Source organism: Plecotus auritus, assembly GCF_963455305.1.
Source record: "Plecotus auritus genome assembly, chromosome: 1".
Lineage (NCBI taxonomy): Eukaryota > Metazoa > Chordata > Mammalia > Chiroptera > Vespertilionidae > Plecotus > Plecotus auritus.
The window spans coordinates 187,574,588-187,601,715 of NC_137770.1; the positions used below are offsets into that span (position 1 = coordinate 187,574,588).

The following is a 27,128-nucleotide window of genomic DNA, read 5'->3' on the forward strand; positions in this document are numbered from 1 at the left end:
GCTGAATTCAAAATGAATCCCACAGGGTAAGAGTATATGGACGTCTTGGACTGTAAAGAGGGCTAAGCCATTCTTTTCAGGTTCTTAATTTTTTTTTTAAGTGAGAGAAGAAAAAGAAAAACGCCAAACCAGGTTACAAGAACTGTGGTAAAGATTCACATAAAACAAATGAATGCTTTTAACATACCCAACGCGATAGGAGGGTTTGAACCGTCATTTTGCAGGTAACCACGTAGGTCCCAGCCTAACACTGTGTGACTCTGAGGTCCGGCCACCGGCCTCCTGGCGCCCTGCGATTTAAGCTCCGTTTCTGTCTGTCCTTTGCAAACGCCACAGAACAGCCACCAGAGGACGGCTGCAGCCCGCGCCTCAGTCACGGAGCGGTGCCCCGGGAATAGCAGCCGGGTCAGGAACGCGCTCGGAACCAAAGCGCTCGCCCCGCCTGTCGGGCTGCGTTTCCAGCGCACCCAGGGGCGGGGCCTGGCCGGCCGGCCGGACGCGCGGGGTCAGCGTGAGCGGCGGGGCCTGGCGGAGGGCGGCGAGGGGCAGTCGCGGGCTGCCGGACCATGCTGAGCGCAGGCAGGCTCGGCTCAGTGCTGCGGAGGACACGCGCGCCGCCGCCGCCGCCGTCGTCGTCCACGGTCGCCCGTAGGTGCCTGCGCGCGTCGGGGTCGCGGCCGGCGGCCGACGAGAGCGAGAGGCCCGGAGAGCCGTCCCACGCCTTCGACCCGGCGCTTCTGGAGTTCCTGGTGTGCCCGCTCTCCAAGAAGCCGCTCAGGTGAGATTCGCCCGCGGCGCGGTTCCTCTCGCGGCCTCCCGTGGCGGGGAGAGGGCAGGTGGACCGCGCGGCCGCTTACAGCCCCTGGGGAGCCTTGAGGTCAGTCCGGGTATTCACCGCTGCCATGTTGGGGGCCCGGCAGCTCCCACGCTCTTCCCCCTGCGGCGGAAAGGGCGGGAGGAGGCCGTAGGGGAGTCCGAGCCCCAGGCCTCCCAAATCTCACCGCCACCCGCATCGCAGCGTTTATAGGTTCGCCTTGGGCTGTGCATTAGAACCACCCGAGGACCTTTTTAAAAATGCCGGCTCCCGGGCTCCACCGCATATCGGGAATCGGAAGGTCTGGGCCGGGACCCTGAGTGATTCTAATGCCCAGCCAGGTGTATGAAGTTATGGGGTTCAGGATGAGGCCAAGGTGAAGCATCCATCTTATAGAAATACTGCTGTTTGAAATTTTAGCCCTGCTATTTGGCTTCTGTAAGTTCTTGCTTGCTAAGACTACTCCCACTTCAGAGAGGCCATTAAACCTTCCCCAGACAAGGTTATCAGCGCTGGCGCCAGGCCTCTGGTTGAGGTCTCAAGGCCCCAGCACATACGGGCTCTTTAAGAACTTGCAAAAGGGGCTGGAAACACCCCATATTTGGGAGACAAATAAGGTAAAAACATATAAATAGGGAAAATTCCTGCATATTGGGGCCCAGAATTTGAGAGACATTTTCCTCTGGACCCGCGCGTAATAAAAGTAACTCCCATCTCTCTAAGTTTTGCTTTGTTGTTCTTCGGGTTTCTGTAACAAAGGCACTGCGGTTTCTAAGCCAAGATGATGCAGACTACTGTAGTGGCCTCCAGGTCCAAAGGATGCCTGACGACCTTAAGCAGCACGGCTTCGTGTGCTGTCCTTTGGCTTTCAGTTCGGGATTACCTGGCGTTTGTAAAGGCCTCCTTAACCTTTAACTTCAGAGCCCTCGGGATAAACAGCTCTCCAGTGCCAGGCTACTAGAACGAAATATTGACCACACGAGTATTGCAGATTGAATCTACTAACCACCACAATGTTATGAGTGGTACCACGTTTGGGTGGTAGATGGATAATTTTAATTTTCTTCTTCTTACATTTTCCTTTCTAGATTTTTTTCCCCCATAATGAACATATTAAATTTTCTTAAACATTGAAATTGATCTACCTTCTTGCTAATTGTGGGACCAGCTCACTACAGATGGGCTGTTTTCCAGTTTTCTCATTTCTGCCCTTTTATCTTTCTCAAACTTTTATTTTGTGTGTTTGATTTTCCAGTGGTTTCCTTTTAATGGACCAGTTAGTTTGCTCTCACGTATTCTAAAATGAGGAAGTTGAATTTTCCTCTAGTGTCCTTCCAGTAGTAAAGGAATTGGGATGGTTTTGGGGGTGACCAGAGTGATGAAGGAATAGTTGAATGGAAAGGGTAGAGCTTTTCTGACTGGTATTTTTTTTTTTTTTATGCATACATTGAAAATAAAGTGAAAAAGTAAATATTCGAGAAACTGACTAAAGTAGGAACAATTAGAGATTAATTTTCTAAAGGAAATGATTCTGTTGGCTATTACTGCCTTTAGAATTAAAAAATTTAATTCTGCTTTTCCGGGATTAGCTCTGTGTCAAGAATTGGATAAATGGTGTTATTGAACTTCAAGCTCTTCCCAGTATTTTGTTTTTCACAATTCATTTTTCCTTTTCCCCCCTCAGATATGAAGCATCGACAAATGAATTGATTAATGAAGAATTGGGAATAGCCTATCCAATTATTGATGGGATCCCTAATATGATACCACAGGCAGCTAGGATGATGACACATCAAAATAAGAAGCAAGAAGATGTGGAGCAGCACTAGATCATAATTACAAACAACACATACAACCAGATTTTTTAAAATACCATCTACCTTTTAAAAAGTCAGGGTGGCAGGTAATAAGTGGCAGAGGAGAATGTTTCTGTCTCTTCCTACGTTGACCGTCCTCATTCCATTGATCTCTTTAGCAGGACTGTTCTACTCGGCCTCCGTGGAAGAAAATTTCCCACAGGGCTGCACTAGCACAGCCAGCCTGTGCTTTTACAGCCTGCTCTTGCCGGTTACCATACCGGTGTATGTGTTCTTCCACCTGTGGACTTGGATGGGTATTAAGCTCTTCAGGCATAATTAATGCACCCAGAGCCAAGATGGTATATATGTTAATGATAAGTCTTGAGTGTCTAGCTCAACTGCATGAAAATACTGGAAACACTTAATTTTCAGGAAAGATGCTTTACCTTGCTTCTGTCAGAGGCTGAGGACTACGGGAGGCTTACACTGCAGAAGCTTCTTTTCTTATACTTTGGTTCTGCCCTTGTTTTTTGAAGGTTCTAATTTATAACTGCTGTGTCAGAAGAAACATTTCGACACAGTGTCTTATTGGAAATTAACAATCCCAACCATCACCTAATGACTTATTTCTTATCCCTTTCATCTAAAAATTAATAATTTGAAATTTTATTTTTGTTTGAGATTCAAAGTCTTTGATAAAGTCACACGTTCTACAGATAACTGAAATAATTCCAAAGGAGCTATGTTGGAGTGTTATAGAGAAATGCGTTTGAACTAGTGTGATATAAAACTATAATAAAATTGAAACTTCGTGTACTTGCAAAAATTTTGAGTTAGTAAAATTACTTTCATTTCTTTGGCATCAAATACTAATAGTAAATAATAAAATGACACTTTTCCATAAAACACACGGTTTTGTTTTTGGTCATAAGAGTGTGGTTCTAAGGGAGGGAACATCTAAAAATCTACATTTTAAAGTGTAGGCTATTTTTAGAGGAGCAGTTAATACCCAAATAGAATAGTTTCCCAGGAAAGTATTTACTTTTAGGGGCAGACATGGGGTTTTAGAAGCCTTGCAAATAGCTGATGGTGTCCTATTGAGCTGAGAACTATGTTTTGAGCCACATTTCAGTTTATTTTCCTGCCTTAGGAGACAAATTTAGCATGAGTAAGGGCATGAACATTTGACATAATAGTTCCTGATTTTCCAGAACTTTCAACAAGACTGACTGAGGTTAATATTTTACTAGTTTCCATAAAGAAACCTAAGAATTATACTAATCTTTATTTTTACTAGAATCTTAAAAGTACTTTAACAGAAGCTTTAGACATTCTTTTTTATGGAAAGAAAGTTAAAATGAGGTTATATGTATTTTATATTACATTCATTCAATGTATATACTTGAGAACAAATCACATTTTAAAAATTTACGGCAATCTACAAATAACCTAGAAAACTACAGAGGTTCCCATCATTTCCTGAAGTTACTTTTTAATTTACGCTAAATCTCCCTGTGGTCAGTGTAAATGAAACAGTTTTGTTGATAAAATAAGCACTATGTCCTGCAGTCTGTTTCAGCTTTTACAAGTTCAGCATTTTATCATTTTAAGAGGAAATTGACAAATATACCCCTGGGGAAGTTCAGTATTAATGCCATCTTCTCACTAACAGAATTCTTTAGGAATAAGCTGTACATTAGATAGTTTTAAGCAAATTACATATAATCCTTAATCTTATAACCTAAGGGATAGGGTAGGTAATATTAGCACCATTTTACAAATGAGGGAACTGAAGCACAAAGATTAAGTGATTTACCTAGGACAGTGGTCCGCAAACTCATTAGTCAACAGAGCCAAATATCAACAGTACAACGATTGAAATTTCTTTTGAGAGCCAAATTTTTTAAACTTAAACTATATAGGTAGGTTATTAACTTAATTAGGGTACTCCTTCAATCGCACTGTACGTGGGTGCCTGCACGTGGTACTTTGTGGAAGAGCCATACTCAAGGGGCCAAAGAGCCGCATGTGGTTGGCGAGCCACATGCGGCTCTTTGGCCCCTTGAGTGTGGCTCTTTCACAAAATACCATGGCCTGGGCGAGTCTGTTTTGAAGAAGTGGCTTTAGAAGAAGTTTAAGTTTAAAAAATTTGGCTCTCAAAAGAAATTTCAATTGTACTGTTGATATTTGGCTCTGTTGACTAATGAGTTTGCCGACCACTGGCTTAGGGTAACAGCAATAATTGGGCTGAAATTGAAACCATCTGGCAATGTGGCTTTAGCTTGTTAATCACTCTACAGTGTTTATTTTGTGCAAACTCGTCCTTCCTATTTGTAAGAAAAACAGGAATCTAAATTCTTGGATTCAAATTCTTACTCAAAGATGATGCCCTTTATATTTTCCTAAAGCAGCTTCTATTTTACCTCTTGTACTGTAATTGCCATTTTCTGTCTCCTGTCTAGACAGTAAGCCTGAAAGAGTGAATACATGGCTCTGAGAAGCCTTATAATTTTAGGCAAATTACTTCTCTGAACTTCATTTTTAGGACTAGAAGTCCTTCTGCTTCTTTTAAACATTTGTGAGGAACAAATTAAACTACCTGTGAAAGTACTTTGTAAAGAGCCAAGCAATACTGACTACTGGAATGGCAGCACAAGGAACTCTGCAAACCAATTCCCCAGTGAAACAACCTACCTGGTAAAATTTAAAACAACCATGTAAAGTCTCTGGAAATTGTTCTACGGGCACACAGCCAAATGAGAACCAAGAAAACCTAAAACTCTACAGCAGCGTTTGTGGCATTGGAACCACCACTCACGTCTTCCGCCTCCTCTCAGCTTGGAGTGATGGACACTCCAGGAGGGTGCAGCCAAGGACCCAGGGCTCCTTCTTCCATCTCCTTGTTGAGGGTTATGTATTTTCTCAGGAGGAGCAGGTCACCAGCAGAGTAAAGGAAATATGTGATTATAAAAGTATAAATGCATATTTCCTCTTTTCTGAACTGATCTGCAGAGCAACTATATAAAACAGTATGTATACAATTGGGGTCTGTATTCTATTGCCATTAACAGCACAAAGGAAATGGATGGGAGCAAAGCTGTACTGGAGTAAGGAAATGACATCAGATGGTTAATTTGAATTCACAGGAACAAATGGAGAACCAGGAAAGGTACATAAGAGGATTGATAAAAAAATGATGCCAATATGTACTTAATCTTTTCTCAGTTTGAGACATTAATGAAAGTCATAAAGTATTGTTGGGCTGTAACATATAGATGAACTATGCATGATAGCACAAAAGGGGGGAAGAACTACAATGTTTCTTATTTCACTGGCACTTAATAGATCTGAAGTTTTAAAAATTTCTCAGGTTCATACACTGCTGGTGAGAATATAAAGTGCTACAGCTTCTTTGGAAAACAATTGATAATACCTCAAAAAGTTAAACAGCTACGATATGGCCTAGCTAATTCCTCTCCTAGGTATATATATATTCAAGGTAAATTGAAAATGTGTCTACACGAAAACTTGTGCACAAATGTTCACAGCAGCATTATTCATAAAAGCCCAAAACAAGCAAAATGTCCATGTGATGAATGGATAAAATGGTGCATGAATACAAATATTTGGCAAAAACTAGGAATGATGTATTGATGCACGCTACAACATGGATGAACCTTAAAAACATGCTAAGTCAGTTATAGAAAAGTCACATTAACTTCATTTACATGAAATGTACATCATAGGTAAATCTACAGAAACAAAGTAGATTAGTGGTTGCATAGGGCTCAGGGCGAAGAGTATAGGGTCTCTGGGGAGATGAAATGTTCTAAAATTGTGGCATAATTCTGTGAATATACTAAATACACTGAGTTGTAAACTTCATTTAGCTGAATTACATGTGATGTGAATTACATACCAATAAAGCTGTTATCCTTCCCCCCCTGCCAAAAAAGCACTATCTACTACCGTAGTAAATGTCCAGTATAAGGCACAGCACAGCGTTTCCAAGTTACTTGTTGGAGGTCAAATGCTGATTAGAGGCATGGCCAAAAGTGGGATGAAGGTTTTAAGGCTTCTAAATTTTGTTCACCATGATCATGTGCGACTTCTGACCCTCTCAGATACAACACCCATTGTTGAAAATCCTCCATGTTTTTCAGGGATCTCCCAAGTTCCTCACTAGCAAATCATCCTGGCTTCCAACCATTAATGGGAGTTCTTCACTAGCTTCCCATTACATAGCTCATGCCACACACACATTAACCTCATCACCTCCACTTATCGCACTGTAAACCCACTATGAGAAATACTGTCTTTCATTGATTGTGACTCGTCCCCAATAATTAACTGGCTTCAAAATGATAGACCTGATTCCTTGGAGTCTTTTATCAAGATTATTTTCCTTACTGTTCCTATTTGCCATAATTGACAGGGATCATCTTTAATCACCTCAAAAATAAGATCCTATCAGCTTTTTAAAAAATATTTGCTTTTAAAAATTTTAATTGATTTCAGAGAGGAAGGGAGAGACAGAAACATCACTGATGAGAATCATTGACCTGCTGCCTCCTGCACGCCCCCTACCATGGATCAAGCCCACAACCCGGGCATGTGCCCTTGACTAGTATCAAACCCAGGACCCTTCTGTCTGCAGGCTGATACTCTATCCACTTAGTCAAACCAGCTAGGGCCCTATCAGCTTTCTAGGTGACAAATTCCCACTCTGAGGGCGCAAAAAAAGACTTGTCATGACCTACTCTCCTTCTTCATTTTCTTCCAATCTTGCAAAATGGGCTTTTAAGGAAGTCTCTCTGAACTTCAGACTCTGCATCTGTAAGATGAAAAGGATGATATCCACTTCCAGACCTGGTAGCAGTTTTAAGTGAGGTAGAGAATATGAAATTACTTAGCCAAGAAACAGTAGTTTCTCACTATTATGTATACTAGTAGTTGTGGGGAGAAAGGCCTGTCCTCTACAAGTATTGACCCTTTTAGTGAGATGATATTGGAATTGCTATTTCCCGCATATGCCACTAGGTGGCACTTTTGGCTAACTGATGGGACCACTGACAACTAAGCACCTGGGAAATGCCAAGTGGCCATATTCCACCATCAATCCTTCAGTCATTTTTATGGCGTCTACTAGATAGCAATGATAGCTGAAGTGAATCCCAAGGAACAAGTGGATAACTCAGTCAGAGGTGGAGATGGAATTGAAGACAGCAGTTGATAGAGGTGGGATGAGAACAGAGTCCCAGCCAGAAAAAGCGTGTGTGAAAACACAGGAGCTTGGCCCATTCAGGCAAATGAGTTACAAATAACTAGAATGGAGTAGGCTATGTATACAAGGCTATGGTGGGAGGCAGGGCTGGAGCTTACAGGAAGGATCTGGGAGCTGGGCTTTATTGACTAACTTTTTAATTTGTGCAGTTGATAAACATTAATTATGGCTCCTTTCCAGGAAGAAAAACAACAAAAAAACACATTCAAAATGACAGAGGGTTTGCATGTTATGGACTCCTTGTGGTAGCAGGTGTTCACATGTGCTTCCCAGTACAGTAGCTACCAGTCATAGGTAGTTGTTAGGCACTCACATGGCTCGTGTGACTGAGGAACTGAATTTAAAATTTTAATTTTAGTTAAATAACCACATACTGAAGAGAATAGCTCTAAACTGTTTTTCCCACTGCCACCAACCAACCTTATCTACAGCAAGGGTCTATCTTACTGCACAGTGCATATATGGGAGATCTCTAGCCTCACAGAATGTTCTATTGTAGAGTGCTGGTCTAGATACAAGACCAATTGGGAGGCAACTGTTGCAGTGATGAGACAGGAGACGATGCAAGCCTGAACTACAGCACTGACAGTGGGGTTAGAGAGATTTAGAACAAGACTTGCCAGGACAAGACCGATTATTGAATGTGGGGGATGAAAAACGGGGGAGGGGAGATGACTGCAGGCTTCTACCTGGAGATATTGGTGTTACCACCAACTGGAATACAGGAAAAATGGTAATTTCCTCCTTGAAGATGTTGAGATGAAGGAGCCAAGGGGCATGCAGGTAGAGACACAGACTACATAGAAAAATGGCTGTGGTCCTGGAATAGATCATCAGTTCCTGTAGGTCAGAGAGACAGATGAGTAGCATCAGCGTGGAAGTAATAACGGAAGCCATGAAGAGGATAAGCAGTATGTGGCAAATGAGAAAACAGGACTGCACTATCATTTTAGGTCAGGGGAGTGTAAGAGAAAGAGGTAAAGGAGATGGGAAAGAAGCCAAGAAAAAGAAAGCCACAGTCTAGCAGTTCATGACAGTTTTGAGGAGAAAGTAGACAACAGTTTCAAATGCAATAGATACAAGATGGAAATGGGCAAGTTTCCACCAAAATTTGCAACAGGGAAATCATCTGTGATTTTTTACAGCAGATCGAGTGGGAGAAGCACAACTTCAGCCCTGGACAAAGTACCCAGATGTTTATGAGAGAAAAATAAACTTCTGCCTTTTTTAATGCATTGTTTTGGGGTTGCCTTGTTTAATAGCCTAATCGATATCATCCTGTATCAGTGGTCGGCAAACTGCGGCTTGTGAGCCACATGCGGCTCACGAGCCACGGTTTGCTGCTCTGTTGACTAATGAGTTTGCCAACCACTGGGATAGGGGCTTAATCACAAGAAACAACAAAAGCCTGTAATTATTGGAATCGAGAGTCTAGGTCAGTGGTCAGCAAACTCATTAGTCAACGGAGCGGCAAACCGCGGCTCACGAGCCGCTGTTTTCTGACCACTGTCCTATATAATAAAAACCTAATATGCAAATCTAACGGTGGAACTACCGGTTGGCGGGGGGCAGGGGTGGGGATGGTGAGCAGGTGGTGCCAGGCCAGCCAAGGTGGGTGCCAGTGGGAGAGGAAGGGGACAGAGACCAGGGGGCAGTGGCGGAGGGGCAACCAGGGGGCGGGGCCAACCATTTGCCAGCTGGTGCTATCTCCCAATTGGCCTGCCAGTTACCTCCTGCAGATGGAGGCCACTGGCTGCGGCGACGGGGAGATGTGGGGTGGGGCTGGCCACTCGCCGGTCAATTGGACATCCCCTGAGGGCTCCCGGACTGCAAGAGGGTGCAGGCTAGGCTGAGGGACCCGAGTCATGAATTTTCGTGCACCAGGCCTCTAGTAACTAACAGATCTTACATGCAAAAATAGATTATAAAATAAATAAACATATTGAATAATCAGCAAGGCTTTTATGTTAGTAAATTTTTTAGTTCATTTTATTTTTGAAAATGTTTCCAAAAAGGAGTAAATAGTATGAGGTAGGGTCAGCCAAATCCTCTGTTGCTGTTGATGGCTACTTGAAGCGCTTCTTCCATTCTTTCCATTGTAGAATACTTAGGGAGGTAGAGGAGACTAAAACACGTAAGGGCTCTTATGGGATCTTTTTCATCCACATTTTCAGGACAGCAAAATGTTATTTTCATGCTCTTTAAACCTTTTACTTGCATTCTGTCAGTTCCTGTAAGAAACACTAAAATGCGGAATGAAATTGAGTGATCTGCTTTACAAATCAACATTTATCAAGAGAAAATACTTTTATTTTAAACACTAGTGGCCCGGTGCACAAAATTCATGCACATTAAAATGGAATTAGAAAAAAATTTTAATATTACTATTTGCCCTTTCTCTATAATAGAAGTGTCAGAGATGAAAGAAAATTAGCAAAATGTGTATGAAAATCTCCCTCCTGTCAAGAGTCTGGGGCATGCCACGGGACCCAGAGTCAAGTCCCCGCCCACCCGCACATGCCTTGGGATAGCAGGAGACCCAGACATGGCCAGCCCCACCCCCGCCAAGCCACTCCGGGTGGGAGGCACAGCCTCAGGTCCCCCAGCCAGGCGCTGGGCGAGGGGTGGGGGGGTGCGCAGCCTCAGGTCCCCCATCAAGCCCTGTCAGGCGGGAAGGTGCAGGCTCAGGTCCCCTGTCAAGCCCCGCCAGGTGGGGAATGTAGCCTCAGGTCCTCCAGCCTGGCACCAAGGCAGGGGGTGCAGTCTGAGGTCCCCTGGCCCAGCGCCAGGGCGGGGGGGGGGCACAGCCTGAGGTCCCCCGTCAAGCCCTGCCGGGTGAGGGGCGCAGCCTGAGGTCCCTTGCCCAGGCCAGGCGCCATGCAGCCTCGGGTCCCTGCTGTTTGGTCATTACATGATGGTGTCTCGACTAATTTGCATATTATCCTTTATTTGGTAGATTTATTGAGGGCCCATGTGCAAAGTCCTACATTAGACAGCACTAGGGATCATATTAGATCTAAGTCTGACACACAGACACTACCTTCAGTGACTGGTAGGAATATTAGATTCTTGTGCAAAAAAAGAGAAAAACAAGAAATAAAAGGGTGTAAGACAGCCAAACAGGGTGTCATAGAAATAAGGGCTGCTCAGTGTAAATGCTATGGGGTTCAGAGCAGGAAGAGAGAACCAGACTGGGGTGACTAGGGAAGACTTCTGAATGTTTGGAATTACGCTGGACCTTTAAGGAGGGAAAGGTTTAGAGAGGCAAAGGAGATGGGTGACGGTTCAAGGCAGGGCAAGGAGTTTCAGAGAAAGCCTGGAAGTGAGAGGGTGCAAGGAACTGCAGGGCCTGAGTAAGTGAATGATGACACTACAGAAAGAGGGTCACTATTTAGGTTGAAGAAAAAAAATGTAAAGCAACAGATAGGGTTGAAAACACAGGAAAAAGATCTCTATTAATATTTATTTTTTGATGTTGTGACGACGTGACATAGAGGACATTCAACTGGACTAGGAGTGGCTCTTCCACTCCTACTTGCAAATGATGCCTAAGACAAGCAAAATGTTCTTATTCCATAAAAAAAGAACGTAGGATTATAAATATATTCCTGATCCAACACTTACCAAGGAACTTCTTCTTTTCCTCCAAAGTCAATTTGTGTAAAGCCTTCCAAAACATCACTATGGTGGGATGTGAATCGTCATATCCTTGTTCATAACGTGCATTCTGGAGAAAAATGCAAAGAAAAAAAGTATTCAGGAATAGGAAAGAAATTTAAATTCAAGCCACTTGGCCTTTATGATATACCTTTTCAAATGTTTCCCAGTCGTAATCTGTATTTCCAATAATCATATCCTTTAGTTCTTCAGGATGGAAAAATTCAATAATCTCCTTGTCACACACTTTGTAAAATCCTCTTTGAAACTCTTCATAAACTGCCTTTACAGAGATGTTGAAGATGTAATCGACATACTTAGAAACATAGTCTGTCCTTTAATGAAACAAAAATGATTTCAGCTTACTGCAATACTCTGAAAAAAATGGGAGGAGGGGCGGGAAGGAGGTGGCTAAAGATAAGAGCTAGACCACTTAGCAACTGAGTGGGTGGAGTGTTATAGGCAATTTTTGTATATTATCTAATTTAATCACAAAATTCTGAGACACATTTTAATAACATTTTAGTGAAGAGGAAACTGAGATACAGTGAAGTCATGTGATTTTTCAGGGTCACACAGTGAAGAGAATTGACATAGATTAGAATAGAATGAGTTTGGAAGAATTAATTAGTCATGTCTGGGAAATGGGCTTGGGAAATGAGGGAAATTTCCTATTTTATTTTATACTTTTCTGTATTATCTGAATTTGTCATAGGAGTAATTATTTGAGCTTAACACCAGTAAGGGATTTATACTTCTAGCTATAACGGAATAGCTTGTAGCAAATGCTTGCAATAAGAACTACAAAAAGGCAAGCAATATAAAAAAAACACATGTAGCTCTAGGCTTCCAAATCAGAGACAAGACTGGAGAGACCTCTGGACTAAGAGAGAAGGGAAGCTCACTGAGGAGAGCCCAGCATTTTACTTGGAGTCTTTCCCTTCTTCTGGCACATTTGCTAATTCGGTCGGGCTAAAGGGCTGAGCAAAAAGTAGTTGTTAAGAGGCAGAAAACCTTATTATATCTATCAACAACCCTATGGGTAAATGGGGATATATTCATAAAATATACTATAGAGCTAGATATGTTCTATTTCTTGATCTGTGCTCTGATAGTGTGTGCAATTTTCTGTATGTTATACTTCAATACGAAGATTTTTTAAACAAAGATTAAAAATTAAAGAAAAATATTTGCCTTAGGGCAGAATGCTCACTAGGACCAACTATCAAGGGAATATTCTATAATCCCACACTGTATTCCTTTAAATCCCATAAAGTGTTGGGAAGTGAAGATACCACAGTGGCATCTATCTATCTGTATACATAAAACCCTAATATGCAAATAGACTGAACGGTGGAACAACCGAACAACCAGTTGCTATGATGTGCACTGACCACCAGGAGATGTCAACGGGTGTGAGCGGCGGCTACCGGCCCCGATTGCCCCTCAGGGCTTCTCCACCTCCCCCTGCTCCTGAGGGGTGATCAGGACAGCCGCCGCCGCTTGCACCTGCTGCTGGCACTGGCCCCAATCGCTCTGTACTGTCAGCGCGTGGGAGCAGTGGCAGTGAGAGCAGAGCTGCTGGCAGACGGGGGACCGGTGGCTGCAGTAGGAGGGGCTGGGCAGGGGCACGGAGGATGGGCCAAGACCCGCCCCTGTGCCCACCGTAGCCTTGCGGCCCACAGTTCCTTTTAAGGTGCACGAATTCGTGCACTGGGCCACTAGTCTAATAATATTAACAAATACTCTGTGCCTGCTATGGACCAGGAACTAGTGTAGACTAGTCGAGGTACTGGATGTATAGTGGTGAGCAAGGAAGACTGAGTCCTTGCCATCATGCAGCTCATCACAGTGGGGGAAACATTGGTAAGGAAATAAGCAAATAAAGTCTAAAGGTAGATAAAGTGTGACATGAAAAGAAAAGGTAAAGCAGGGTAAGGGGATAGAGAGGTTGGTGGTATGGTTCTAGATAGGAGGATAAGGGAAGGCCTCGATGAGAAAGCCATTTTCTTCCCTACCAGAATATGCACTCCATACAGACACATAAAACACAGCAACTCTCTACCTTATTAAAAATTAATTGGGAATTAAAAGTTATATAGCTACAATAAGTTTTTAGAGCCCAGTGAAATAAACAGTGTATAAACAAAACAAACATTTCACTTTTTTGTACCTACTTGTTAGTCTGGTTGACAATTATGGAACTTCCATTAGGAATTAAGTCTACATCAGTTTTGTCCCAATTCACCTGTAACCACAAATAAACTCAGATAGCATCTCCAAAATAATTGTGAACAGTCTATCATCAACAAATACACTTTAAAGCATATCTTTTTTCCTCAAGAATAGGTGGAATTGTACATTTCTGTCACAAAACAAGCAAGGAATGTACAAATAAAAATTAACAGCTTTTCATGCAGAATGAAAAATAAATGTAAAAAACTCGAATTATCTATTTTAACTGATCATACTGAAAAAATAAATAGGGAAACTGCCATATTTCAGTACTCACTTCTCAAGGACAGACCTAGTGTGGTGGATTTGGAAAATTAGCCATAAATTCCTCCTACCCTGGTATTCCTGCCCCTTTGCAATATGACTCCACAGTACCTCCCATCAAGAGGGGGGAGTCTGGCCCAACTGGCATGGCTCAGTGGTTGAGCGCTGACCTATGAACCAGGAAGTTATGGTTCAATTCCCAGTCAGGGCACATGCCCAGATTGCGGGCTTGATCGCCAGAGTGGGGTGTGCAGGAGGCAGCCAATCAATGATTCTCTCTCATCATTGATATTTCTCTCCCTCCCTAACCTCCCTCTCTGAAATCAATAAAAATACATTTTAAAAAAACCCACCAATAATAACAATTAAAAAAAAGACAGGGAGTCTCTTTCTTTAGCCCTTGAATCTGGAGGTAAGCTTGTGGAATAGTCTGGCCAATGGGATCCGACAGAAGCAAAAGCATGAAAAGAAGCTTGTGTGTTAGGGCTTGCCATCTCTTTGGAGCCTGAGCCCATCCAGTGAAGAAGCCTCAGCTGGCCTCCTGGATGAGAGCAGACAGAACAGAGACAAGCTGTGCGTGCCAGCTGACACCTGCCAAGGACCAGGTGTGGTGCGAGGCCATAGCAGGCCATCCAGCTCAGCCATGCTGGCCCAGCCCAGAAACCACAGAATTATTTGTTGTTTTCTGTCACTAAGTTTAGGTGTTGTCTGTTACACAGTAAAATCCAACTGACACATCCAGCTCATAAAAAAATGGAGAGAATAACCTTTTACATTAACTTAATTCAGAAGTTTGTTTTTTCATTCAAGGGTGCATGTTTAGGCAAGTATGTAAAGGGTTAATCAGATTAAATCTGATCTGAAATCCGGTTTTCCTTGTTACTCACATTAAAATAGATATAAAATACTTCTTCAAAGTCAGCACTTTCATCATCCAGAAGTGTTTGCAAACTCCTAAAGAACAAATAATTTCATTAAAAAAAATAATGATCACTAGATACATCTTGTAAATAAACATAGAGTGCATGACTATTCCGAAGGAGGGAAGTCAGGTACAGTTCCCATACCACTCCTCCGTGACTTGAGACCTCAGCTATCATAAAATGTGAGGTCAGAAGTTTATCTACAATTCCGCAGGCTCCCCACCTGATTCCTACTCTCCTTCTACCACCCCCTAACTTCCTTTACCTCATCATCATAGATTTCTATTTAGAAAAGGACTGGTAATGTATTTACTGACACTGAAACTCAGTCAAATTGATGTTACCTTTATTTAAGCTTTGGGACTTTACTTACAGAGCAAATAATAGATCTCCTTTTAAATATCAGGCATCGCTCAGGAAATCTGTGGAGTGGACAGATAGGTCAAAGGACCTTCTCTGTATCTGCTGTCCCAGGATCATCAAGCTCCAGACAGACCTGACATTTGACTACCTTAATTCTTTCCAGGCATTCGCGAGAACAGAGGGTATTATCAGAATGGGAGCAGCCAGTCATTTCATATTTCCATCCTCTATACTTTATAAATACATTTAATGTAATATGTCTCATATTACGTATTATTTACTCCTTTACCTCTCTATTCATTCAACAAACATTTACTGAGTACTTAATATGGTAGGCAAAGGGGATGTAAAGTTGAGACCAATTCCTTTCCTGCCAATAAACACTGAGACCAGTAGGAATGATGCTGATGACAGCCTTACCTACAGTACTGTGAGATCTGTGCAGCCGGGAACTATGTAAATAGGTATAACTTGGAAGAGCTTGGTTAACTCTTTCTGAAGGGAAACATGTCACTGGGGAAGGTCTCCCTCTGGGAGATGGTGGAAACAAAGCTGATTCTTTTCCCTACTGGATTTTTTATTATGGTACCCTATAATAATAAATGCCTAATATGCAAATTGACCGTCACTCCAACACACAAGATGGCTGGCAGGGGAGGGACCAGGCCTGCAAGGGAGGACAGTTGTGGGTGACCAGGCCTGCAGGGGAAGGCAGTTGGGAGGGACAAGGACTGCAAGGGGAGGGCAGTTGGGGGGGACCAGGCTGGCAGGGGAGGGCAGTGAGGGGTGACCAGGCCTGCAGGGGAGGGCACTTAGGGGCAATCGGGCCAGCAAGGGAGCAGTTAGGTATCAATCAGGCTGGCAGGGGAGTGGTTAGGGGGTGATCAGGCTGGCAGGCAGAAGCGGTTAGGGGCAATCAGGCAGGCAGGCAGGCGAGCTGTTGGGAGCCAGCAGTCCTGGATTGTGAGAGGGATGTCTGACTGCCCAGTGGGATCGGGCCTAAATGGGCAGTTGGACATCCCTCGAGGGGTTCCAGATTGGAGAGGGTGCAGGCTGGGCTGAGGGACTCCCCCCACCCCATGCACGAATTTCGTGCACTGGGTCTCTAGTTATGATATAAAACAGACCATCTTTTATTCATGTATTTTTGTGAGGTCAGGGAACTCAGCTAACAAAACTGGATTCATCGCAAAATTTGGTTGACTAGCCCTAACCTGTTTGGCTCAGTGGACAGAGCATCAGCCTGCGGACTGAAGGGTCCCAGGTTTGATTCCGGTCAAGGGCATGTACCTTGGTTGCGGGCACATCCCCAGTAGGAAGTGTGCCGAAGGCAGCTGATGTTTCTCTCTCATCAATGTTTCTAACTCTCTATCCCTCTCCCTTCCTCTCTGTAAAAAATCAATAAAATATATTTAAAAAAATATTTGGTTGACTATCTTCTCATTGTATGTCCATATATGGCTTATTTATGAGTATGTTTATGAATAACACCTGTAAACCTGGCTCCCAAAACAAGAACTAAACATTGCTAATCCTATATAATAAAAGCCTAATATACTAAGTGTCCAACCGTTTGTTTGACCGTTTGACCAGTCACTATGATGTGCACTGACCACCAGGGAGTAAACGCTCTGACTGGTAGGTTAGCTTGCTGCTGGGGTCCTGCCGATCAGGACTGGGTGAGATGGGTTGGACACGCCCTGGAACCCACCTGCGGTACCTCCCTGGCCCCGATTGTGCACCAGTGAGGTCCCTCGGGCTGGCTTACACCCTCTTGCAATCCAGGACCCCTTGGGGGATGTCAAGAGAGCTGGTTTCGGCCTGATCCCTGCAGGCCAGACTGAGGGACCCCACCAGTGCACGAATCTGTGCACCGGGTCTCTAGTATCTTATACCTACCTATAAGAGGTACCTTCCTTATCCCATTTTCTACCACCCCCAAAATGAGTTACAAATATCTACCAGTTTGAAGAGTGTCTTTTGTCTTTCATTAAGATATCTCTTGATGAACAAAGAACTTCTTTAATCTTGTTGCAGTTAAACTTACCAATCTTTCCTTCACTGTTGGTACTTCTTATGTCTTACTTAAAAAATCCCAAGGGGAAAGGTATTTATCCATATTTCCATCATTTTAACATTTACTATTTAAGTCCTGCATCCATGTGGAGTTGATTTTTGTATATGACATAAGGTATCTATTTTAATTTTTCCCCAGATGCATTAACTGAATGGTACTCCTATTCCCATTGACCTAATATGCTAGTTCAGTGGTCGGCAAACTCATTAGTCAACAGAGACAAATATCAACAGTACAACGATTGAAATTTCTTTTGAGAGCCCAATTTTTTAAACTTAAACTTCTTCTAACACCACTTCTTCAAAACAGACTCGCCCAGGCCGTGGTATTTTGTGGAAGAGCCACACTCAAGGGGCCAAAGAGCCGTATGTGGCTCGCGAGCCGCGGTTTGCCAACCACTGTGCTAGTTTGTTAAAGTTCCATGTATGCATGGTCAGTTTCTGAGCGCTCTCTTCTGTTCCACTGGAAAACCTGCACAATAACATACTGTCCTAATTAATGCGGCTTTCAAGTTATTCTTGATATCTGAGAGACCAAGTTCCCCACCCTTCTTTACCTTATGAGTTATTCCTGGCTATTCTTGGCCCTTTGTTCATCCATCTAAATTTTAGAATCAACTTGTAAAGTTTTATAGTAAGCCTGCTGGGATTGAAATTGGGAGTTTTACTGAATGTAGAGATGGGTGCTTCGCAAAGCACTGCCCAGACCCACAACTTCTGGGAATCCTTGAGGACTTTACAGGGGTCCCTGGGCTCTAAACTATCTATACGAATAAAAGGGTAATATGCAAATTGGTCAGGAAGCCCTCACAGTAACGACCAAACAGCAGGCTGCGTGGGGTGACCAGGCTGGCAGGGGGGTTAGTGAGGGACGACCAAACAACTGAACAGCAGGCTGCGTGGGACAACCAGGCCAGCAGGGGGATTAGTGAGGGGCGACTAAAAACTGAACAGCAGGCTGCGTGGGACAACCAGGCCAGCAGGGGGGTAGTGAGGGGCGACTAAACAACCGAACAGCAGGCTGTGTGGGGCGACCAGGCCAGCAGGGGGGTGGTGAGGGGCGACCAAACGACTGAACAGCAGGCTGTGTGGGGTGACCAGGCTGGCAGGGGGGTTAGTGAGGGACGACTAAACAACTGAACAGCAGGCTGCGTGGGACAACCAGGCCAGCAGGGGGGTGGTGAGGGGCGACTAAACAACTGAACAGCAGGCTGCGTGGGACAACCAGGCCAGCAGGGGGGTGGTGAGGGGCGACTAAACAACTGAACAGCAGGCTGCGTGGGGCGACCAGGCCAGCAGGGGGATTAGTGAGGGGTGACTAAACAACTGAACAGCAGGCTGCGTGGGACAACCAGGCCAGCAGGGGGGTAGTGAGGGGCGACTAAACAACTGAACAGCAGGCTGTGTGGGGCGACCAGGCCAGCAGGGGGTTAGTGAGGGGCGACCAAACGACTGAACAGCAGGCTGCGTGGGGCGACCAGGCCGGCAGGGGGATTAGTGAGGGGTGACTAAACAACTGAACAGCAGGCTGCGTGGGACAACCAGGCCAGCAGGGGGGTAGTGAGGGGCGACTAAACAACTGAACAGCAGGCTGTGTGGGGCGACCAGGCCAGCAGGGGGTTAGTGAGGGGCGACCAAACGACTGAACAGCAGGCTGCGTGGGGCGACCAGGCCGGCAGAGGGGGCAGTGAGAGGCGACCAGGCCAGCAGAGGGGGGAAGTGAAGGGCAACCAGGCTGGAGGGGGGGGCAGTTGGCGGCAACCAGGCCAGCAGGGGGGGCAGTGAGGGGCGACCAGGCCAGCAGAGGGGGGCAACTGAGGGACGACCAGGCCAGTGGGGAGGGGCAGTTTGGGGCGACCAGGCTGTCAGAGGGCGCAGTGAGGGGCAACCAGGCTGGTGAGGGGGCAGTTGGAGGCAACCAGGCTGGAGGGGGGTGGGGGGGAGTTGGGAGCAACCAGGTTGGCAGGGAGGGCAGTTCGGGGCAACCAGGCTGGCAGGGCAGGGGGAGTTGGGGCGACCAGGCCAGCAAGGGGTCAGTTAGAGGTGATCAGGCAGGCAGGCAGGTGAGCAGTTGGGAGCCAGCAGTCCCGGATTGTGAGAGGGATGTCTGACTGTCGGTTCTAAACCAGCAGTCCAACATCCCCCAAGGGGTTCTGGATTGGAGAGGGTGCAGGCTTGGCGGAGGGATTCCCCCCCCGCCACCCCGTGCACAAATTTCATGCACCAAGCCTCTAGTTTTCATAATAATACTAAGATATAACTTTTCTCTTTCACATTCTGTCATGAGTATAGAACAGTTTCCCAGAGGCTCTATGATGCCCATTATTTGTGTATTCTTGAATTTAAAACATTTATCACTTTTAATTTCTAATATTGCAAACACTGGCAAAAGTAATGAACATAAATAAAATCTCGTTGAGTCCTCAATACTTTTTGAACTTCTTAAGACCTAAAAGTTTGAGAAACACTGATACAGATTTAATCTTTTTTAGATTTACTAAGTTTATGTGTACTGTTACTAAGCTTATTAAGTCTTCTTAGGCATAAGCATTAATTAGGTAATGTTCCAAAAAAAATTTCTCTCTCCTCCTTTCCAAATCTTCTGTTTTCAATATTTTTCTCCTCCTCTTATTAGGATGATTAACAGTTGGACTCTGGAGCCATGGTTATGTAACTTTGGGACCTGGGTGTGTTTTAGTTTCCTTATCTGTAAAATGGATCCTGATAATAATAGGATCATACTACTGTTCTAATTAAAAAAAAAATCTCCACAGTCCATTGCATAAATATACCAAAAATATACAATTCCCTTCTTGAAGAACAGGTAGGTAGTCCATGTATTATGAACTATATAATACAGTGTACACTGGTATACAGAAATCCTTGCATGGTTATGTATTTCTGGGTAAAATGTCTAGAGGCAGAACTGCTGGGTCAAGACGTCAAACGCATTTTCAATTCAGATAAGCAATGCCACATTGCTCTCTGAAAAAGGAGTTACCAATCTGCACATCCACTAACAATACCTGAGATTGGAGTGAATCTTTTACCAAACCCTTGCTAACACCATACAGCATCAGTATTTCCATCCACTGTCATTTTGAAGCACACAATAGTCTCTCATTTTAATCTGCATTCCATGATCATTAGGGAAATTGATCATGTTTTTATTTATGTACTATTTCTATTCCTTCTTTTGTGAGTTGCCTTCTTGTACACTTTATCAATTTTTCTTATGAATGTGTAAGAGCACTTTATATGGTAGGGATAGTCATCCTTCCTATTATATGTTACCAATACTTTTTGCAAGGTGGTGGGTTGTCTTTTAACTTATAAATATAAGTTTTCATTTTAAAGGTGACAATACGGAAACAATATTTAAAATAAACATCACTATAACCTGTGCTCTGTCTATGACTGTTTCTATGCAAATAAAGTACAAAGATTAATGCAAACACTGAGGACTAATATAAAAAAATAAACTTTTCTTAATTTTAGAAAGTTAAATTATTAATGCAACAATTCTTACCAACGTTAAAATTGGTTTCAAGTACTTAGAATGCTACTATTGGACATGAAAATATTACTGAGAGGGTGTGTTTAAATATTTGTCTAAATGTATGTTAGGTAGGACTCTGAAGAAGCATCATGTTTACTTACCTTCCCAAGACAGGGCTAAGCTCTTTCAAGTCTTCCAATGATGGTGTTTGGTCCAAAAGTTTCTTAAACAGAGCCAGTGGGAAAGGGATGTTTGCAACATTGCAGTTAAACAGAGTAAGTCCACACAGAATCCCAAAGAAGAAATATCTCTTTTCCTCAAATTTAGGCTGAAAAGAGAAAAAAACATCTTAACATATTATGAATTTTTGCCAGTACAATGGTATCTTTATATTAGACTAGAGGCCTGGTGCACGAAATTTCTGCACTGGAGGGGGGTCCCTCAGCCCAGCCTGCCCCCTCTCACAGTATGGGAGCCCTCAGGGGATGTCCTACTGACAGCTTAGGCCTGCTCCCTGCCTAAGCCACAGTCTGGCCTCCCTCTGCGGGAGGCAACTGGCTGATCAGGGGAAGGCGCCACCCCCATCACCCCGCTGCTGCTGCCACTGCCGGCCACCACAGCCGCCAAGGTGTTTTCATCAACACGGATTCCAGTCCCCTCACCACAGAAAAATGACAACTTTCTTTAGGCATTTTCAAGATGTCTCTTTCATAGGATATGCCATTTCTTTCTTTTTTTTTAATCCTCACCTGAGGATATTTTTCCATTGATTTTTTGAGAGCGTGGAAGAGAGAGGGAAAGACAGAGAGAAACATCAATGTGAGAGAGACACTTCAATAGGTTGCCTCCTGCATGAGCCCTGACCTGGGCCCCAGCCAGGGAGAAGCCTGCAACCTAGGTACATGCTCTTGATCAGAATCGAACCTGTACCCTGCGGTCCACAGGCCGAGGCATTATCCATTGAGCCAAACCAGCTAGGGCAGGATATGACATTTCTTAGCCCTCTAGCAGTGGACCTTTGTTTTTTCCTCCAGGAGTGAGGTGGAAAAACCCTAGATCACCTTCTTGGATTCTTATTATCCAAGTTACCAAGAACACTGCAAGTGGCATACTGGGAGCTTAGCCAATGAGAGGTCAGAAAAAGTGTTTCCTCTGCAGTTCATGTGCAGAGGTGGGACTGCTGGTGCGCCGCAGCTGGAGTGACTCCAGGCCCCCGTGCCTGTGTCTGCTCCAGGGCTGGCCGAGCCAGCATGGCATGGCAGCTCAGGCAGGCCTCTGTCTCTGTCTCTGTCTCCACTCTGGGCCTCACCTGTGTGCGCACCCTCCTCATGACTGGTTGTGACGGTTACGGCGTCCTGGCTAATTTGCATATTATCTCTTTTTATATAAATATATATGGAGATAGATAGATAAATAAACATGCCCTCCTGCCCCCTCTCCAGTTTCACAAAATAAAATCACAAATTAAAACCAAAATCTTGAGATAAGAATATTCAGGATTTATATTCAATCATTAAGTTAATTTAAATCCCTGTCACAGTTTTGGTCACTAAAAGCATTAACAGAATGGGGGTTGAGGGGACAGGAGAGATGTTGTTTAGGGGGGAAAAGACTGCACCAAGTAGTAAATAAGTCCTAGAGATCTAACGCACAATAGTAAATATAGATAACAATGTTGGATTATAATAATCAAATGTGCTATGAGACTAGATCTTAATTATTCCAACCACTGAAAAGAAACAGTAATTATGTGACGTGACAGAGGTGCTAATTATTGCCTCAGTGGCAATCACATTATAGCATATAAATATCAAATCAACATGTGTACAATGTTTAATTTACACAATGTTATATACCACTTATTTCCATAAAAAATAAATAAATGAACGCATGAACAAGCATAGCAGCACATTAGGCTCAGTAATCCTTATAAACTAAAGTTTTCACAATTTACTTTCATAGCCTTTGTCTTCAAGTTCATCAGGAAAAATAGAACTGTGACAGACTGAGTGCCTAAGAAAGAAGCATTTGATTTTATCCATACATTCCATAAATGGTCAAAAACACATATTGCTTAATTTCTCCTGTGTGGACATGAGAATCCAGGGAAAGTAAACCCTGTTTTAGAGAAAATAATCATCTATGTATGTATGTATGTATGTATGTATGTACTTACTTATTTTTATCCTCACCGGAGGATATGTTTTTATTGACTTTAGGGAGAGAGAAATGGAGGGGGAGAGAGAGAGCTAGTGCATGAGAGAAACATCAATTGGTTGCCTCCCATATGTGCCCAAACAGGGATTGAACTTGCAACCTAGGTATGTGCCCTGAACGGGGATTGTCACCTGCCACCTTTTGGTGTACAAGATGATGCTCTAATCAACTCAGCCACTTGGCCAGGGCAATAATCACCTTTTTCAAATTAAAATTTATCTCTACAATTATATCATTAATTCTTCTCCTAGTATAAAAACAAATTAAGCAATCTAATTTTTTATGGTATGTGACATTCCTTGTCTGTCAGGAAATACCATAAGAAAGAAAAGGGGACTTACTTTAACAGGAAACCACATGTAGGTAGCCTCTTTAGGATACATGAACATCCCATATTCTGGCCGAGTCATCTCTTCAAACAGACAGTGGAAAAACTCTGTCCTGACGCCTCCAGGTTCATATCCAATTTCTTCACTAAATGAAACCTGAGGAAGCAGAGCAAATAATGCATCACTTCTAGGCTGTGTATTGCTATGTATTAAATTTAGTAGTGAGAGCTAGCATTATTGTAGGCCCAAGTATTTAGCAGCCACTGTGGTAAGCATCATACTCATATTATCATATTTAATATCCTATTAATTCTATGAGGCTTCAAGAATTTAAATAACTTTCCCAAGGTTATAAAATACTCCCCCTGGCCAGGCTGGCTGGACCCCACCCATGCACGAATTCATGCACCGGGCCTCTAATATATATATATACATATATATACATACACACACTAGTAAGACAAGTTATATAGTTACTAAACCAAAGATCATTTATAGATGTTCAGAACATGGTAATATCTACAATTATACCCTCAAAAATGATACAGTCAATAAACAGAAAGTTCCCTCTTTCACAGAGGACTTTGGGTCCTGCATGAGAGCAGAAACAAACCCTCAATTCTCCTCTGTATTACACCATCTCACAGAAACCCTTAAAAAGTGGTGACTAGCCCGGCAAGGTCAGTCCTCAGGAGGGACTAGACCTCTGAGGGTTAGAACTGGACTTGCTACCTGGCTAGGTTTGGGGAAGACAACCATTTCCCTACTGCCCCTTAACATGTGTGTACTGATGAAGTGCCTACACCTATCACCAGAAACTCACAGGTCTCTGGGGAGTTAGGGGAACTCTGAGACAGACCACCTCAACGGCAAAGGGAGATAATTTCCCTTCTGTAAAGGCTAGTTGTTACATTATTTTATATTTTCCTTATCTCGGCACCAAATTATTGAGAGTTATACTTTACCATTAATTCCATCCTCAGGTCTTCATTCTCAAATTGACTTAACTGGCTCAAAACGTCCTCAATCAAGTGACTCCTTCTGACTATAAGATTAAAGGTGGGCAGCAACCCTAAACTGGACCCTCCATCTTCCAAAATTCCAGCCAACTGCAAAACAGCTCTAATTCTTCTCTCCTAGGAAAAGAGAAATGTCTCACATCATTTTACCATTTGCTCTGAGTAGAAATTTATAAAGTGGGATAAACTGGTTTAGTTTGTTATAAATGCATGTCACAAGCATTTATGGAAAGAGCCTTATATGCACCACTGGAGATAAGCTATACATTCAGTATTCACCCTCAGTGAGCCGAAGAAACATGGAACCTAAGAAATGGAAGCCATCCTGGGTGAGCAGGCAAGTGACCAACAGCAGGCTCCATTGGACTACTTTACCCTTCCTATAAATACAATTATTAATACTTCAGTTATAAAGCTCATTATAATCAACAGACTAAGAGACTGATTAGTAAACACTGAAGCAGTACACTGAAACACATTCTCATTTGAAAAAGTTCAGAAGTTTAGAAAAGAAGCAGTCTGCAGGAAAAGTTCAGGTGTGAGAGACCTCGCTAAAGATATCCTATTGTAGGAAGAGAATCCATACAAGAGATTTTAGGTGAAGAGAGGAGGAGGAGGGGAGGAGGAGGGGGAGGAGGAGAAGGGGGAGGAGAAGAAGGAGGAAGAGGAGGGGAAGGAAGAGGGGAAGGAGGAAGGGGAGGAGAAGGGGGAGGAGGAGGGGGAGGAGGAGGAGGAGGGGGAGGAGGAAGGGGAGGAGGAGGGGGAGGGGAGAGGAGGGGGAGATAGATTGATATTGAGATTGTCCACCTGAAACCAGAAAGTCTGTGGCTCTTAGCAAAACAGAGAGAAATCAGGTCTATAAAATTATTACTGGAAACTTGTTTAAAGTCAGGAGAAAATAGTTAAGAGATGAAACAAAAGAAAATTCTTGTATATTTTTATTTTCCTTTGTTAAGTGTTCCATTAATGGTTATACCAGAACTTATAAATCAATTTCCTATTTTATTATGGTAACTGCATTTGTGAAAGTATTTACTTTTATGACACATATTTGAATATTACTCATACACGTACAGATGCATACATGAGAGCAAGAGTGATAATAAGACCTAACACTTTTGGGCATTTACTTGGTGTGAGGCACTGTTCTAAAAGCTATACCTATATTAACAAATTTAATCCTTAAAAAAAAGTAATGAAGTACATTTTCCAAGGCATTTTAAATTGTCCAATTTTAACTTCAAAAGCACATTGCTGGATATGTTCACAAACAGAACCAATTTAGCTGATATTAGTTCATTGGAAAAAGGATACATTTTACAAACCTTTGTTATGGCACTATCTCAGGCATTTATTTGGGTCCAAATTTCAAGAATCCTCTGTCACCTCTATTCCCATTGTTATGTTTTCCTCACTCGGTTGGACCTCCTTAAAATATAGTGCTAATTTCAATCAAGTCCAAGTTTGCTACACCTCTTTGAATGGCAATCAGAAAACTACAGGCACCAACCTCAAGGTCAAAGCTCTACAACTAGGCCAGCGGCCCAAGCTCGATCCTTTGCTACTAAGGCCCTAATAGGCCTCAAGGCCAAGCCAACCCAAATTATGACACTCCTGTTTGCCTTCTTCATTAGAGCATAAGTAACTTGAATGCTACAGCCATTAGTTCCACCCCCAAAAACACTGTACACTTACGAAGGCACTTATCATTTGATTTGTTAATAAAGACAAAGAAATCGGCATGCATACCTTTATTTTTAAACGCGAGTCTGCACGTAGTAGTTTAATTTTTGACAGAATATTAAAGACAAATGGAAAATGACTGAATATGACAGGATGCTGCATGTCTACTGAAGTGTCCTAAAAATGAAAATGAGAACAATTCTGATAAGTGAAAGGACAGAGCTATCTTACATCTTACCTCGTAGCCTTAAACCCTGATGGGTGAAGGTCTCAGTACTTACGGCCAAGGCAATTCAAACCGCTAGGCAGTAGTACTTAGATACATAAAATTCTAAGAAAATGTTTTACATTGGTATATAGACCTGGTATTTTCAGTGCTCATTTAATTTACCAATTAGTTGTAAATTCTGGGCACTTTCCCAGAGTCTGTTCTACTGCCACCACACTTCTGACATGTAAAAGAATTCAGATGTATGTAGTAAATAGTCCACCAGTCCTCTAATTAGGGTGTAGGTAGAGGCCCACCCTTTCTTTTTTTGTGCCTTTTTCATATTTGCATGTCACTACTCTCCACAAGAAGCTTGTCTGGTAGGTCCAAGCTAACTGCCCAGGTAGCACCACTCTTCTGTTAGTGCTCTGGCTCCACAACTGCACAGGTTTTGAGGGGTCTGTTTTGCTTTTCCCAATAAGCCCTGCTACTTCTATTGGGCAATTTTGCAGAGTGCAAGGATTTTGGAAACTCATGTAGAAAGTTACAGCACAAATGCCTACATTAACTCCTTGATGATCAAATTTCCTCTTTATACATGCCATACTTACTAAGTTCATTTTCCAAGCGTTCCTTTTACGTGCATCTTCATCAAAATCAAGGCAGTGCGTGAGTTCATTTACTTGGAAAATATTTTCAGGCAGTTGAAATTTAGTCTGGTTTACCTTAAATAAAATATAACCTATGAGAAAGTTTTC

The 27,128-nt window shown here is 43.1% G+C and overlaps 3 protein-coding genes across 3 annotated transcripts in view; 2 read left to right on the forward strand and 1 right to left on the reverse strand.

The window, feature by feature from the left end:
- Positions 1 to 465: 465 nt before the first annotated feature.
- On the forward strand, positions 466 to 3,439 carry PYURF (PIGY upstream open reading frame). Its single transcript, XM_080642643.1, has 2 exons — positions 466 to 778; positions 2,499 to 3,439. The coding sequence occupies exons 1-2, from the start codon at positions 567 to 569 to the stop codon at positions 2,641 to 2,643; spliced, it is 357 nt and encodes a 118-aa protein (XP_080498769.1). The 5' UTR covers positions 466 to 566; the 3' UTR covers positions 2,644 to 3,439.
- PIGY (phosphatidylinositol glycan anchor biosynthesis class Y) lies at positions 2,738 to 2,953 on the forward strand (the record flags this gene model as incomplete). The annotated part of the gene is made up of 1 exon (XM_080642658.1): positions 2,738 to 2,953. One exon carries the CDS (start codon positions 2,738 to 2,740, stop codon positions 2,951 to 2,953), a length of 216 nt encoding a protein of 71 aa, XP_080498784.1.
- A 6,422-nt stretch (positions 3,440 to 9,861) lies between the features above and the next one.
- Positions 9,862 to 27,128, reverse strand: part of HERC5 (HECT and RLD domain containing E3 ubiquitin protein ligase 5) — a 46,202-nt gene continuing 28,935 nt past the window's right edge. Inside the window, exons 14-23 of the mRNA XM_080661063.1 lie at positions 26,982 to 27,095; positions 26,229 to 26,339; positions 24,426 to 24,596; positions 23,473 to 23,616; positions 21,076 to 21,242; positions 14,941 to 15,007; positions 13,732 to 13,802; positions 11,706 to 11,889; positions 11,522 to 11,624; positions 9,862 to 10,140 (exon numbers count right to left, since the gene is read on the reverse strand). Of these exons, the coding sequence (XP_080517189.1) occupies positions 9,935 to 10,140; positions 11,522 to 11,624; positions 11,706 to 11,889; positions 13,732 to 13,802; positions 14,941 to 15,007; positions 21,076 to 21,242; positions 23,473 to 23,616; positions 24,426 to 24,596; positions 26,229 to 26,339; positions 26,982 to 27,095 (1,338 nt within the window). The 3' untranslated portion in view covers positions 9,862 to 9,934. The remainder of the gene's footprint in view (positions 10,141 to 11,521; positions 11,625 to 11,705; positions 11,890 to 13,731; positions 13,803 to 14,940; positions 15,008 to 21,075; positions 21,243 to 23,472; positions 23,617 to 24,425; positions 24,597 to 26,228; positions 26,340 to 26,981; positions 27,096 to 27,128) is intronic.